General features: G+C 43.6%; 1 protein-coding gene across 1 annotated transcript; it reads right to left on the bottom strand.

Annotated features, from left to right (window-relative positions):
- Positions 1–245: 245 nt before the first annotated feature.
- Positions 246–8,061, bottom strand: LOC139664242 (cysteine/serine-rich nuclear protein 1-like). Its single transcript, XM_071543014.1, has 5 exons — positions 7,934–8,061; positions 5,175–5,383; positions 3,835–4,097; positions 3,405–3,707; positions 246–3,002 (listed from the first exon to the last, which is right to left on the bottom strand). The coding sequence occupies exons 2-5, from the start codon at positions 5,380–5,382 to the stop codon at positions 2,004–2,006; spliced, it is 1,773 nt and encodes a 590-aa protein (XP_071399115.1). The 5' UTR covers position 5,383; positions 7,934–8,061; the 3' UTR covers positions 246–2,003.
- Between the last annotated feature and the right edge of the window lie 7,087 nt (positions 8,062–15,148).

Consider the following 15,148-nt stretch of genomic DNA (forward strand, 5'->3'; position numbering starts at 1 on the left):
AACGCCGCTGCCAACGAGCGTGGTGGTGGCAGTTAACGCACCCCACCCCCTCGACACACACACACACACACACACACACACACACACACACGCTGTACTTTTAGCTGCCTTCATGTGCTCCTCGTAAACTCCGAAGTCCCGCGACCCTGGAGCAAATGTAGCAGCGGTAGAATGAAGAGGAGGAATGCACATCATCAGCCATGTAATTGATGTTTAAATTAATTTATTAAAAACTGAAACTCTGTGAAAGTAGAAACATTTAACAGTACAACGTATTTACAGAGAGTGCCGAGCAATAACATAGAATAATTCAGTAAAATACATCACTTTTATCATCAGTTAACACATGTCCTCCGCCCTCTAAATGTAACATCTTGGCAACTCGGGTATCAAAGAAAATTCCCATTTTCCCATACTAATATCCAATCCTATCATTAGCCTACATGTCATCACTATAATGTTTCTCAGTCGTATTCACCACTTTATTCATGTGTACGCCACAACGATTTTTCTGACAGTCCTTTAAGGCAGCATCAGACAAAAGAAATGTAATAGGCCACTCACTACGTTTTAGGTTATGACAACGGACAGCAGATGGATTCCACCGGTCAAATTGATAGATCACGGGGCATTTTTTCTAGAATTAACTTATTTTATTTGCACATGAAATTAGGTTTATTCGTAGTATTGAAAAAAAAAAAATCCCAAAAAACCTTTAAATTAATGAACAAGAGGCACTTTAGCTGCCTAATGCCCCGCCATAATAACCATGATATATTAAACATAACCAGTTGTGTTAATGAGGTCATTAATTAAGGCAATTAATGCATTCATTAGCAAATATTGCTATGTTAACATACTTATCTTCACGTAACACATTAACAAAAGGATTAAGGAGTTATTGTAGTTTCAAGAATAGTTGTTCCTCATTAATATGCAAATTTAGGCAGGAAAGTGCTACAAAATCTAATCAGAACATCTACTAGGGGGAACCTGTGATCATGTATTATTCTTGAGTTATTGTGTTAACAAGAATGTGTCTACACAGACAGTAATGTAGACTTTAAACTATTCATGTTTTATAGAAGTTTAAAAAATAAAAATAAATGCCAGTTTGACAGTCCATCAGCCTGAAATGATGTCTGAGACATGTGACATATAGGCTAGTTACATACTGAAAATTAAACTGAACCTATAGTCATTGTTGTGAAAGTATAACAGACGTCAAAGGAAAGCTTTAAGGTATTACTAGTGGGGTCTGCATTAGATTTCGGCCTACATTAGTATTTTTTTCAGCCTGTGTGATCACAGATCGTTGAGGCTGCCTGTATTTGAAAGATATACCGACACAGGGCAACTGCTCAGTTATATAACAAACAGTGTAATCAGAATATCGACTGCAATCGTCAATGTGATGTGACAGAGATTTAACTGCAGTATTACAGAATGTTACCTGTGCGTTAATACCTGAAACATGCTGCAGCATCATTACACCATCAAATAATATAGTCAAAGGGAGCATTGGAAAATGAATTCTACAAGCTGAGTTATCATTATCTCCATTATGTTTGCATTGTGTCATTATACCTTTATGCTTGCCCCGTCTTGGTTTATTCAAATAAATCCTGAGAAACAATGGTGGTCAACAGGAAATGACCACCCATTGAACAAATTCTAAATCAGTAAATAAATAAATACAAATGTTTTATTTTATTACTCCAATACAGAAATATGATACTGTTAAACATGAAGAAATTAAATAACACAGTCATATATATAGATGGATAAAAGATAAACAAGACATAAGTTAGATGACTCAAGTGTGTTTTCCCCGCAAGGCAGATTTTTTAGGCAATATAAAATATCCAGCTGGGAAAAAAAATATTTTATCAAACATTCTTTGTACATTGAAATATCCTTACAAATATACAAAAACAGTGCTCTCTACATTTAATGCTCTCTTAAAAGTTTCTCCTCCTCATCGCAAGACCTCACTGAATCGCCTATAAAAGCTGGTTGTCTGTGATTGGAAAAGCCTGCTCTGGGTTTGGTTCAGACAAGCCGATCAGAGACTCCAGGAGGTAGGTGCTCGACTCATTGTACTGGGGGAGACTCGCAGAGCTGAACAGCTGGAGATGGCGAAAGTTGTCTGGGTGACTGTGCCCTTTGAAAGAGTTGTGCAGCGGGCCGGAGGCGTAGTCGCTGTCGAAGAACTCCAGGTCGGAGTCGGAGGAGAGGCTGAGGTCCATGTATCTGCCTGAGGAATAGTCTACAGTGGGGGAGGGAGTGTTGGGGAAGCCCTCCAGGGAGCTGTCATCGAAGAAGTCGGTGGCTTGGTTCGCGTTTTCGTCGAGATAATCTGCCGCCGAGGCCCTGCCGATGTTGTCTGTGAATGTGTCGGCGGTGTCAGACGCACCCCGTGGTCCCGCAGTGTCGGCAGCGGTGCCGTAAGTGCCAGAGTTGGTCGTCGGTTGTCTGGTGTGTCTCGGTCGGCCGCCCGTAGAGTAGTTGTCGTTTTCAGAGTCGCAGATGCTGAGGACGCGGGCCAACCCTCCGTCGTCCACCTCAGGTAAAGTCTGGCTCCCCATGAGGCGCCCCCCCGCGTCGGAGTCCTCGCTGTGCGCAGAGGAGCAAGAGGAGTCGGTCATGTCGCTGCTGCAGCTGTTCTCCTCCACCACAGGCCGCTCTGGGATGAAATGGAAGGCAGGGGCGGAGGGCATGGTGAGAGGAAGGCCGTCTTCCTCCGTGGTGAACCCAAAGGGGCAGCTCTTGTCCTGGACGTCCGGCGCTTGATGTGCCACGTCCCGGTCTTCGTACTCTTGAATGTCCTCCGTCTGGTCCAGTTGGCTCAGTGGTTCGTCTTGCAGTCGCCTCTCCAGTTCCAGTCTCATGACGGTGTGGATGTAATGGGTCTGCACGCGTCTGGAGTTGAACTCGATGCGTCCCTGAGTGTTCCCACAGCCATCCTTAGTGCAACCACATGGGAAGTTGGAGCGGTCCATCTGTGGGAATAAAACAGCAGGAACACAGCTGTGAGTAAAGTCAGTGCTGTGGGTTTAATTTACTTTTCATACAGTTGAAGGTATTGGCACCGGAGTCTGAAATGAACACCCAAACATCCGTCTTTGGCGGATAAATCAATAAGGGTCACCCACCAACTTTTTGAGACAATTACATTTAAATTTCTCGGTTACATACAGTCTTTGGTCTTTGCCTGTTCTCAAACTTTGTCTCTGTTGGTCAGTGGCCACTGTACACTCTGACTGTGAGCCAATCAAATTAAAGCAAAACAATCGCTCTGTATACCATTCATGTTGAATGCTACAGTAGAAAACTGATTAAATATTGTTATTTATTATTATTTGTTTACATACTGGATATATCAGTGTGTTTACGTCTCCTACCTGGCACTTGATGCCTGCCAGGCTGCATGCACAGGTCTCAGGCTCACAGAAGCCCTGGCAGTCGCAGCCACAGTCCTCCCTGGAGAGGCGCAGGGCGTGAAGCTGCCTCTTCTCCTCTTTGTCGATGCGCTTCACCCCCGCTGCCTGGAGGAGAGCCTGCCTGTGTCTGGAGGAGTAGGGGTGCAGGAACCCCCCGTCCTCCAGCTCAGCATCACTGATGTGGATGTCCGTGTCTCCATCTGGGACTTGATCCACGGTGAGTTGGTCTGCTTCTCTCTGGTCAATGGTACCACTTGCAATCAACTGGAATCAGGGGGAAAATAAGAGTGTAAGTTCTTGGCCCAAAAAACAAACTAAGAAGACTTTCTCAAGACTGCAGGAACTGTGTGGGTGAGGTACACCAACTACTCTAGAAGTCAAGTGCACTCACTTTGTGTCTCCACGCCTCAAGCCTCTCCTCTCTCAGTCGTTCCCGGAGCCTCTCCCTGCGCCTGTGCCGCTGCTCCAGTGCGTGCTCTGCCAGGGTGTACCTGTGGAGGGCGCTGTGCCTGCGCACCATGCCCAGGGTGGCGCCTCCACGGCTGGGCACGCTGGTGAAGCCCTGGCAGCGCGGGAACAGGAACACCGTCACCAGGTCAAAGCGCACGTTGCTCTGCCCGCTTGCCAGCTTGGGCCTCTTCAGGATGGACCGGACTGGTTGTACAAGAGAAAGACAGACAGCAAATTCCATTAAAATTCCATCAGGTACAGTATTAAAGACCATCTATTGCTTTAGTGATTAGGAACAAAGGAACATACTGTGAGAAGATGAAATGAATGAACCCTTGAACATGTTTTGCTGAGCAGCCCATCTCTGAACTCTGACGTAGGCCTAAGATACTGTAGATCTCTGAGTTGCCACTAGGTGACACACTACAGGTGCTTCACTGCAGTGGCTTGGATCAATGATTGAACATAAATGTGCAAAGGAAATACCAAGGAGAGGGTCCGTTGTAACAGTGAATAGATCAAGAGAAGAAGAAGAAGAGAGGGAAAAGTAGTAAAGCGGGGTGTAAGCAGCAGTTTGCCAATACACATTTAGAATCTTTCTGCCAGTGTAGTTTTTTTTTATATCCATCAGGTTAACAGTTTGGCTTCAACAAATCATCTGACCTTCACACACAACTGAGGTGAACTCATGGATGAACTCTAGTTCCAAAAGTCAGTAAACAACTGAGACCAGCTGACTAAGCTTGTTTCAGCTGCTCCTCTGTCTAAAAACGACACTCCACATTGGGGCACTGTTTGCACGGTGACTCAGCCGTGAGACTTAGTGGAAGACTTTGAAGCTGTGGAGAGGCTCAAAATAACAAGCCTGTAATTGCAATACAAAAGGCTGAAGTACTGTACAACAGCAACAACTGTATAGAATTTTGTCATTGCAAGTGCTAAAGCAATGCGTGATGTTGCCTGATATTTTAATGAGACCATTTGATACGACTTGTTTAAAGGGACCTTGCTATTCAAATTGATTCCACAACATCCTATTGCTCAGGCAAATGATCTTCTACACGAGCGGACAGGCGGCCCAAAGGCAAGTCGTTCTCCGTGCATTATCAAGAGCGGCTCTAAGGTTAGCGCTCTCATATCAGTAACTCATAATAGTGCTGCTGCAGAGCGATAAGAGACACTCCTATAACACACTCACGGGAAATCAGCCAGATAAGGGAGAGGTTTGCATTATTTGAAAGAGGGGAGAGAAAAAAAACGGGTGCTGGTGTGGAAACTTACTGGGTAAACTGGTAGGTGAAGCGGGGCTACTAGGTGTGAAATCCTGGGTGTCGGAGGAGCTGCTCTCCCCATCGGACTCCCACTCCGAGGAGGCGGGGGAGGAGAGGGAGGACGGAGGAGAGGAGGAGTAGCAGGGATCTTCATCCACCTCTGCGAACTTTCTTTTAAGAAGCCCCCTCATTGCTTGGCTGTGGTGGTCGATGAACATTCTGTACCAACACAAAGCGAGAAAAGTGACATTGATATGAATATTTATTACACCGTGGTAATAAATGCACAGATCAATGCTATGATAAGCACAGTAATAGTAAGTGAACAATTCTGCAGCTATATCCACACCAAGCAAAGTGCATTGGCAGCACTTATTTCAGCATTTTCATCCCAGAGATACAAATAAGACGTTATGCAAATTAATGAGTCATTATGGCATTGCAGTAACATTTTAGTACTCCTGCAATTATGTTTCCTCTTCTGTATGAATGGCCAAATATGCACAGCCAAGTAATTGGATACTTCTTTTGTAAGTGACACTTGGAGGGAGGGGTCTCTCCCATAGGGAGCAGAGAGCTGCAGCTCTGCTGGTTGAGCCGGTTTCAGGACATCAGCTTGTTTAGGCTAATTAAATCTTGATAGTGATTAGCCTTCAAATTGATGTTCCATGAGTGTACAAAATGTGTACTGAAACCCACTATTGCTTAACACCAGCTGGAAACGTAAGACAGGAAAAAAACACATCAATAGCTCTTTTTCTTTTCCCCACAGAGTAATTAACATTCCAATGATTCCTCAAGTTTTTTTGTGAAGAATACGTGGAAACAGACAGTCCAAACAGAGCATGCGAGGGACTGGGGGTGGAATGGCCCACGAAGCTGCTGGTTTTTGGATGTGCACATGGAAAATAAATCAAAACATGCGTAAACACCTTACAGCATTTAAAAATCACAGACCTTAGCGGGGCTTTGAATGCGAAGCGATTGAGTAAAACAGACAATTGAAGAGACAATCTAGAGGAGACATAACATCTTGTGCAATTCTGAACATTTGCCAGCTGCCTGAAGGAGATCAGTGAGGAACAAATACTATCATTGTGGGTTTAAAGTCTACAAACTAGTCCCAGAAGGAAGATATGAGGAGTAACAAGTACATGGGGGGAAGCAGTAACACTGCTTGTGGCTGCAGACAGCAGTGTAAACTCCTGGCTACCTGGTCCTGGTCTGCTCCTAATGCTGATAGGCTGCTGTGGTGCCAAGAACAGGCCGTCCTCCAGTGGACTCTGCCACTGCCCCGTGCTAACCGAGGCATGGCACACTAAGTCATTCAGGATGGACGAGACAAGGGGCTTCTGATCGTCAGTAGTAAGCGAATACTTAAACCAGTGAGGCCACAGTGTGTGTGTGTGTGTGTGTGTGTCTGCACAAACAGCGAGCAGCTTCCTTGATCCATCAGCAAATAAGAGGGGAAACAAGAGCCAGCCTTCTTTATGTTGTTTCTGCAGTAGGCCTCTGTGCTGTACTGGCAGTAAGATGTAAGGGATTTGTCTCACTTGAAAATGTACGCATGACTGACAGCTATTTATTTGCAATATTCCTAAAAGTAAACCTACTGTAATGGTAAGTGATGCTGCAATAATACAGCATTACTCCGTCTGTGTCTTTCCCCCATTCAGATCACATTCGTCACATTTAATACATGACAGAGTTAGAAGATGTGGGTAATCCACTGAGACCACATCAATAATTCAAAGTTTCAAAGCAGCAGCAGGTACTAGGCGCGCGCGCTCACGTGGATCGCAGGCGCACAAGCACGCACGGGGTAGTGGAGTGGAGTTTTTTTTTGTTTTTTTTTTTTTTGGGGGGGGGGGGGGGTAGAAAGTCTATCTAATCTAATCATAATGGTATTCATTTGGGTTTGTGAGTGGTCATTTCTTTAGAAAATGTAGAAAACAAAAAAGAAAAGAAAATACATTGCTATTAGACTACAATAAAACTCTGACCATAACAGAAAAGCACCACTAGCCTGTAGTAATATAGTTTATATAGTGTAAAGAATATTATAGGGATACAACATGAGATTTAAAAAAAAAACAATCAAACCCATAAAGCACCATAAGGTCGCTTTAACTCGCCATTGAGTGGCACAGACACACTATAAGCCCCTATAGGAATGTTATAGGAATGTCATAGTGGTTTTTCGTCAGGGCAGAGCAGGAGTCGTTTCCTATTTGGCACACTAGTCATTAGGCAGCTGACCTCTTCACCCTTCTTGGAGACACACGGCGAGCATGTCAGCTACAATGACAACATTGTTCCCCCCCCCCCCCCCCTCGCTTTCTTGCAGCAAGCAAAGCAAAACACTGGTAGGCACAGTTTCATCCCAACTACAGCCAACTATTCCTCTCTTGTCCAAGTTGAGCAGAGCAGAGGCACAGTGTGGCCACAGCGCATGTCATCATCATTAAGTTTTACAAAACATCAGTCATGCCAAAGTCGGGGCTGTCTCCTTGTCAAATGTTTTTTTCGGAGATTTGTAACATTGTCCTTTACGGCAAAGAACGATAGCAGTCCAATAAAACATCTTAGAAGGATACAAATGTCCCAGCAATTTTATAATAGCATGCTATAGGAATGTTACAGTGACACCAAGGGAGATAAAAAAAAAAAAAAACATTAAGTACGATAAGGTCACTATAAACTCATTATTAAGTACCGCAGACAGGCTAATTGGATAGGAGTAGTGGTTTTTCGTTAGGAGTTACTCACCACGAAGGAATGGGCAGCATAATAAAACAGGCAGACGAACGAAGTCTTATCGGTGTTTATGGAAAGCCAAAGTCTTGTCTGCGGCACGGCCAGCTCAACATTGTGTGTCCCTCTGTGTTAATGTGAGGCTTCACAGTAGTACTGGTGTGAATATGAGAAGAGGAGTCGTCAGAGAGCGGCCAGAGACCCAGCGTTTGACTAGCAAGATACTTCCCATCCTCGTCCAGGCTATGGAAACTCCTGCCCGCTTGACCGCTCGCACATGCGTACTGAATAGTCAGCTAACAAGCTAGTCATTGCACACAGCAACTCATTTATGAAGGCTAATAAAGTTCACAAATATTCATTACTAGCACGAGACGTCCCCATTCTATGAACTGGCGAAACAGGAGCGCCTGCTAAACAATGTTTTTACTTATTTGAAAATATATCTAGGTCTTATAACACTATCAGTAGCTTACTTAGACTTTAAACATTAAGTTGTTTTGGCTAAATCAAACGGGCCTCGCGCAGGACAAACGATATTGAACCGAATAAAGCGAGATACTGCCACTGACACACTAAAAAGAAGTGGTGTAGTCTGTCTAACGGGATTTAATATACGAATGCGGAAGTAGGTCGCAGTGAGTCCTCTCGCTCCGCCTCTCTACTCTCTGCAGCTCCACTGTGAGCACTGACGCAGACAGTCACACAAACAGAGGGAAGAGTCAGCGCTGCCCACAGCTTCCTGTCTGGTGTTAAACTACACTGTTACAACCAGCGATGGGGCGGGAAACAAACAGGTGGGTAAACTGTGATCATCACAAGGCAAACTCCTCAAGCACTTTGATAAATTACCCCCCCCCCTCCCCCCCTTTTTTTTTTATTTTTTTTTTTTAGAATAAATCTGAAATTTACACTCATATTGACTTTAATACTTTATATTTTGTATTTTGTTAATATGTACAAACTTGGTGACTCTTCCTTTGTGCTCACTTGGCTGTTAATCTGCATTAACAGCCAATTATATTTCCGGAAAAGTATTAATTTATATTTGGTTCCCCTTAAAAGACCCTATCTTAATATATCATACATCAGTTTGATACTTCTCACTGTGATATATAGGCTACTATGATTTTGGGTCATGAATATTTATATAATCTTATAAAGGGGGTTAAACTCTGTTCCACAAATAAAAAGGTGGGTAAACTGGGTTTTGGTGGGTTTCTCCTCCTTTGCTTTACATGCCTGATTACAGCGTTGTAAGAGGTCCTGTAGGGTTTAGAGGAAGCTCTCTCAGCTGTATAAGCAGATGCAGATGGGTAGGATTATGGATTTGGGTGTAAAGCATTTGCCTCCACTACTCAAGGAGAAATCCTCTTCACTGTTATCTCTTATTTCTTATTAATAGATCTGTGCAGCTAGAAATGAAACTTTGGCTATGCACACACTCACACACACTTTGAACTCTCAATATGAAGAGCTAAAGTGTCGAGTAAAGCTGATAGCTGCCAGTGGAGAAAAAATGACCAGTGGTGCGTCAGCGTTTTTTTCTTTTTTTAAGAGAGAAACTACCAAGTGGAAAAAGTAAAGTGACCGGATTAACATTCCAGTGTCTCTGGCGCTGCTTTTAAAGATAATCATAGGCTGCTGTGTGTCCCCCGACTGGGATGAGACGGGGAGATGAAGGAAATGAAGCGGTTGTAGCACTCAGACAGAGAGACGGACAGAAAGACAGATTAACAGAAAGACAGACAGAAAAAACTATAGCTTTGACCAGATGTTACACACTATACACAGTGAAACAGTGCATCGATATGCACAGTGGAAGAAGAAAAACACTGCAAATACCTTTGTACCTGTGGGTCCAAATCACCCTGTCAGGGGAAAGAGGCTCATCCTGACCTCAGTGCACAGTGGAAGTGTGTTATGACAGGGTGACCCACATTGGATGGGATCACTTGCATGCATGCTTGTATGTGTGTGTGTGTGTGTGTGTGTGTCTATTCCACTGACCCACATATAGAGTAAACACTAGGGTGTCTGTGCAGCAGGACGGCCCAATCAATACAGTGAGATAACATGGAAATAACCAAGAAATGAGGTTTTCTCTGTCTTACTCTGCTCAGATTTTGAGTTATAGTTTTTGATCAATAATTGTGCTGATCGAACTTGACTGACATCCTTTATCTCCTTTCTGAAATGATGAGTGTGACTTACTCATAACACATGATCAAACGGGCTGTGTGAGGCCGCACGGCTATTTATAGCGCAATGAAACTGCCTCGTCGAAAATAAATCTGTGCGATACGGAGGGAGTTTCCTGCTCACTTTGCTGCCTCTTTCCATGCAGAGTATGATGATGCAGCACACAGCATCTTTTAATGTGTCAGGAGGTGGATCCAGACGGTGTGTGTGTTTTCCAGGCCGCTCTAGTTAGCAGTCTGGTACATTTTATCACTCTTTACTGTGTTTGGTCCCTTTATCAATGCAGCCATGAAAGGAATCAGAGAAGAAGTGACCCAGATTCCTAACCTGAATTCTTCTCATATTTTCATATTTAATGCCATTCAAATGTAAACAGTAATGATGAACCGACATATGCTATGCAAAAACACAGGACCCCATTATGAATCATTGGCTCACAGCTGCTTTCCTCAACATTGTCATCCATTGATATTGATGTGCCTACCTCACACCCATTCTCACTGTGAGTGACAGTGAGAGCGAACCATTAATGTGCTTTTAGTGCAGCGTCCATGTTACATAACTTAGAGCTAACCTACATTCTGGCAGCCTCTCAGGTTGCTGCCACCGGCTCTTTTGGCCCACTTTCTTAGTCAAGCTGTGCCAGCGATGGCCTACATACAGCAATATACTGACAAAGTTTGACAAAGCTGGAGGCATGTGAAACTGTGCCCCAGTTCCTTTGGATTCTGTCTCGGGGTTTTACCCTTTTATTAGAGCGCTTTCCGTTTTCCCGGGGATAACAGGAGGTATCAGGTAGTGTCACGCATTGTCGCCTCCCATTCAGGTAGTAATGTAAGGCACCGACTGAAGCGAGATGCTGCAGGAGGCTCTCACATGCTGTGAGACGTTCTGCTGAAACATCCCTCCTCTGCCACTGGGAAGGGACTGAAGATGCTTTGGGCTTGTGTGGTCATCCCTCATGCAGCCATTTGTTTCCAAAGTATCCTTGAGCAAGATACTTAACCTCTACCTGCTCCACAGGTGCTGCACTAGCTGGCTGACTTACTCCAACCAGAGGACAAAAAGACTATCTTCCCCTCGGGAGGGATTCATAAAGTCTATCAAATAAAAAATTACCAGGGAAACTGGGGAAACATAATCCAATATGTAGCTCCTTGATGAGCTGTTTTCATTAGAAGCACTCTTCCCTGCAAAGTCCTTGCCACTGTGTAACTGTATATATATATATAAATTGTATAGATATATATAGTTTACTGTACTTGTTTCTCTGTGATACTCCTCCTTCCAGGTAATCCAGCCATGGGTTTGCAGCAGGGTGACTCAGTGAAATAATAAAAATAACTGAGCATGATTCATTCCCTCAAGAAACGGAGAATAGACTCAGATGTTCTCTCCTTCTCTCCCTCTCTCTCTCTCTCTCTCTCTCTCTCTCTCTCTCTCTCTCTCTCGCTCTCTCTCTGTCATTCATGACCCTACTCTACTCCGGCTCCACTTGTGGAAATGTCACATGTAGACATGAGTTGGCTCTGTTTTAACATACCCTCTGATGTCATATTTTGACAGTGGTCGCCATGGTCACCAGGGCAAATATAGCCCGGCGGTTACCGTTTGAGAAGATAGGAAGACAGCAAATCCCTATATTTAACTTCATGATCATCATCAGCATGATCATAATCATTGTCATCATTATTACAATCATGACTGTCTTCATTTTTGGCACCAATGATGTTCGCTTTTTACATTATCCTTTTTATTTTTTTATTTTTTCACATTTGAAAAAGGTTAATTAAAACAATATTAATGTGAAGCCAGTTTGTTTTTCAGTATTCATGTCCAAAGCAGAAATACAGGAGCAGACAAAATAATGAAAACACCTAACAATATATATGAATATGAAGTACCTGATAAGAAATAGAGCCACTCTTTGCCTTCAGAGCAGCTTCACTCCTCCTTTGATTGCTGTCATACAAGCCCTGAACTGTGTGCAGTGGGATATTGAACACTTCTTCAAGAAGGAAAGCCTCCAGGTTCAATAATGTTTATATGTGGTGGCTGGGGAGGCCACATGTGCTCATTAAACCCCACTTGAATTTGTTTAGCAGAGTGTATGGGGGCATCATCATCCTGGAATATGGTGAACATGAAAAGGGAACAGTGGTACCATTGGGTGCCTGGTTCTAATATTCAATACGACCACGCAGAGCAATAATTGGACCTTAAGACTCCCACAAGATCCGTAATGCCCATAGCATTTCAGATCCACCACCATGTTGGGGATAGACATTGTGGGTTGAAGGCTCCCTTTAGCTTTCTCCAAACGATGAGATAAAAGTGAAAGATGAGTCATCAAACCAAGTTTCTGTTTTCCATCGCACAGAGCTCCAGGTTTTGTGCTCCTTACACCAGGTTATGTGTCTTTATGTGTTTGCCTCAGTGATGCTGATTCAATTCTGTGTTCATTTGTGAGTTTTGTGGTGCTTAACAACCATCCTGTTGACTCTATTAGTTTCCTAATGTTGCTTTGAAAACACCTATAAAAGTGGTGATTGTCAGATTTCTTCTATACATTCAGCTTAATATGACTTCCCTGTGTAGCTGTGTTTGTAATGGTGATTTAATGTATTCAAAGTCCTGTTTCATGTGGTGTTTCTGTTATTTTGTCCACTCTGTGTTGGTCATCACTCAGCTGCCACTGACCAGCTGGACCAGTCACCATCATCACCGTCTTAGTAAGAAGTCTTACCATTAAAGGTTCGATCTATACTTACATGCTGCCCCCTGTTAAAACACCGTCACCTGCTGCCAGCTTTATTTACTTGGTGATATACGTTTTGTTCTAAAATTGTTTGTCTGTGCTTTTGACACAAAGGCTGATGGCATGCAACAGAATAAATTTTAAATATATTTTAAGGATATACAAGGTTTGTTCAGCATTTGTATTGTTTTGTCAACACTGGTGTAAAACAAAGCAGTGTTTTGAGTAATGATGGGATAAGTCATTTCTGAAAAGAGCCATCCACAAGATACACTCTTGAATGTGAATTTGTGAATATGTCCAAAATTTACTTGTGTGAAAGTTTCATAGTTTTAAACTTTGAATACTGGCCCTCGAAGACTTCCAAGTGTTCAGGGTTTAATGTTAATCTCTTTTCCTGTGTGCCAAATTTCCATCAGATAGACACCGAGGTCACTTTCATAGCTCCACTTTGGAAAGAGCATTGGACAAAGACTCGGGGTCAAATTTCACAACAGTGACACCTTAAGTGATGTGTCAACTGCCGTCCCTTTGTCTGTGCGGTGGTATCATTTCAGGGGGTGAAACCAAAACACTTCCTGTGACACCCCGATAGCAGGACCTGGCCCTGTGCCAAGTGCACTGCTGCCTAATCCCCGGCCCACTCCAGCGGTGATATCATATCTCTGTGGCCGAGCCAGCGGGCCTACACTACCGCACTACCCATATACAGTTTCACTCTCAGAGTGACATCTGGTTCGACAAAAACACAACTTGTAGTTGCCAGACCACTGAGCACAGGAGTCCTGTCTGTGCAATAACTAGTTTGAACATATTTGCATATGAAAGAGATCCATGTTGTAATGAGGTGTAACCTGCAAACACTGCCTGTACTGAGATGACTGGCGATGTATAATTCAAATGCCTTCACTTAAGAGCCTCTTTATTGTCACTGCAGGGAGCAGTGGGGAACAAAGCCTCAACACTAATGCAATATGTTGAGGCAATGTAGATGGGTCATTTTGTCAGCAATTATGACAACAATTTTATTATACTTTTCCCTATGTATATACTATGCATTGATGTTGATCAGAATTGCCGATGCCTATTCCAGCTAAGGGCAATATTGCCAATTCTATCCTCTCAAAACATTGTCCATGAATGATCAGTTTTAGTGTTTTTTTTTGTTTTTTTTGCAGAAGCAAGTCAAGCTGCAGCCCCCGGTGCAAACTAGGTTACACAACTGCGATCCCCAACAGAAGCGATCTTATCTGCTGCTGCATGTGAGCAGCACAAGTGATAACAGCAAGCAGCTGTGTGATTGGGTTTGACATTCTCCCTTTAACAATGAGCCTCTTGTCAACAGCAGCTAGAGAGTTGTTGTGACCTTTTCTGCAAACCACTGGCCCTGCGTGACTCAGTGTGGAGCCAGGAGGAGTTTTCTGTGAAGTCACTCAAATCATTGAGCGGAGAAATAGTTGTATTCCCTTTATTTTTCTATGCTTGTGTGGTCTGCTTCATTATGCATTCGGCACTATAGCTTAGCAGAGCTGTGCATGTACAGTACGTGTACAGTACGTGTTCCTCCTCTTGCTCTCGTCTTTCCATTGATCGGGTCTGGCTCTCTTGGCAGCCCTGCAGTGGGAGCGCCTGTGCTCGGCGATTTCCAGCACAGTGAATTGTGCTGTCAGTGCTGGCTGTCACATGTGGCTCCATGTGAGCCTTTGCAGAGGCATGCAGCAGCAGGAAGGAGACCTGCTCTGTTCTCAGCTGTTCAGTCCAGTACTGACTGTTCTATGGAGTCGTGTGGGTGAGCCTGTCTGACTCCCCCTCCCTCCCTCACTTCTTGCCTCAGTACTCCCTCCATTGCAGCTGGCAAAACACATGCAACTGACGCTGCAAACATAACTGTCAGACATAAGATTGATTTCTCATTCCACGGTTACTTGTAACATATTCAATTGTTTGTACAAAGCATTAAAGTGCATCTAAGCACTAACTTGCATCATGAGCAAGCAAGCATTTACTCTCATTAAAAAACATCTAAAGGACAAGTTGTGCACAAGCAATCTATAGAGTGTAATACGCTATCAACCTCTTTAAAGGTTGCTTGGTTGTGCATGAATAAATGCAATCCAGTGAGCTGTCAACAGAGTGGATAGCTACCATGCACTGAACTGGTAGCTTCTAAATTAACAAGACAAATGTTTTGTCAGCAAGCAAATAATTTGCCAGTAGTATGCATGGAGGCATGTTGCTCTGGCGCCATCTGCTGGCTGCTAGATGATAGT

This window comes from Centroberyx affinis, unplaced genomic scaffold, assembly GCF_046629955.1.
Source record: "Centroberyx affinis isolate AG114_WGS23_722 - 3 ecotype Tasmania unplaced genomic scaffold, CSIRO-AGI_Caff_v1 ptg004204l_1, whole genome shotgun sequence".
Lineage (NCBI taxonomy): Eukaryota > Metazoa > Chordata > Actinopteri > Beryciformes > Berycidae > Centroberyx > Centroberyx affinis.

Excerpts from the sequence above, each read along its gene's own strand:
- LOC139664242 (XM_071543014.1), bottom strand. The coding sequence starts at position 5,382 with ATGTTCATCGACCACCACAGCCAAGCAATGAGGGGGCTTCTTAAAAGA. Across the intron at positions 3,708-3,834 it reads TTGAGGCGTGGAGACACAAA|TTGATTGCAAGTGGTACCAT; the intron begins GTGAGTGCACTT and ends CCCTGATTCCAG. Across the intron at positions 3,003-3,404 it reads TGGCAGGCATCAAGTGCCAG|ATGGACCGCTCCAACTTCCC; the intron begins GTAGGAGACGTA and ends TTATTCCCACAG.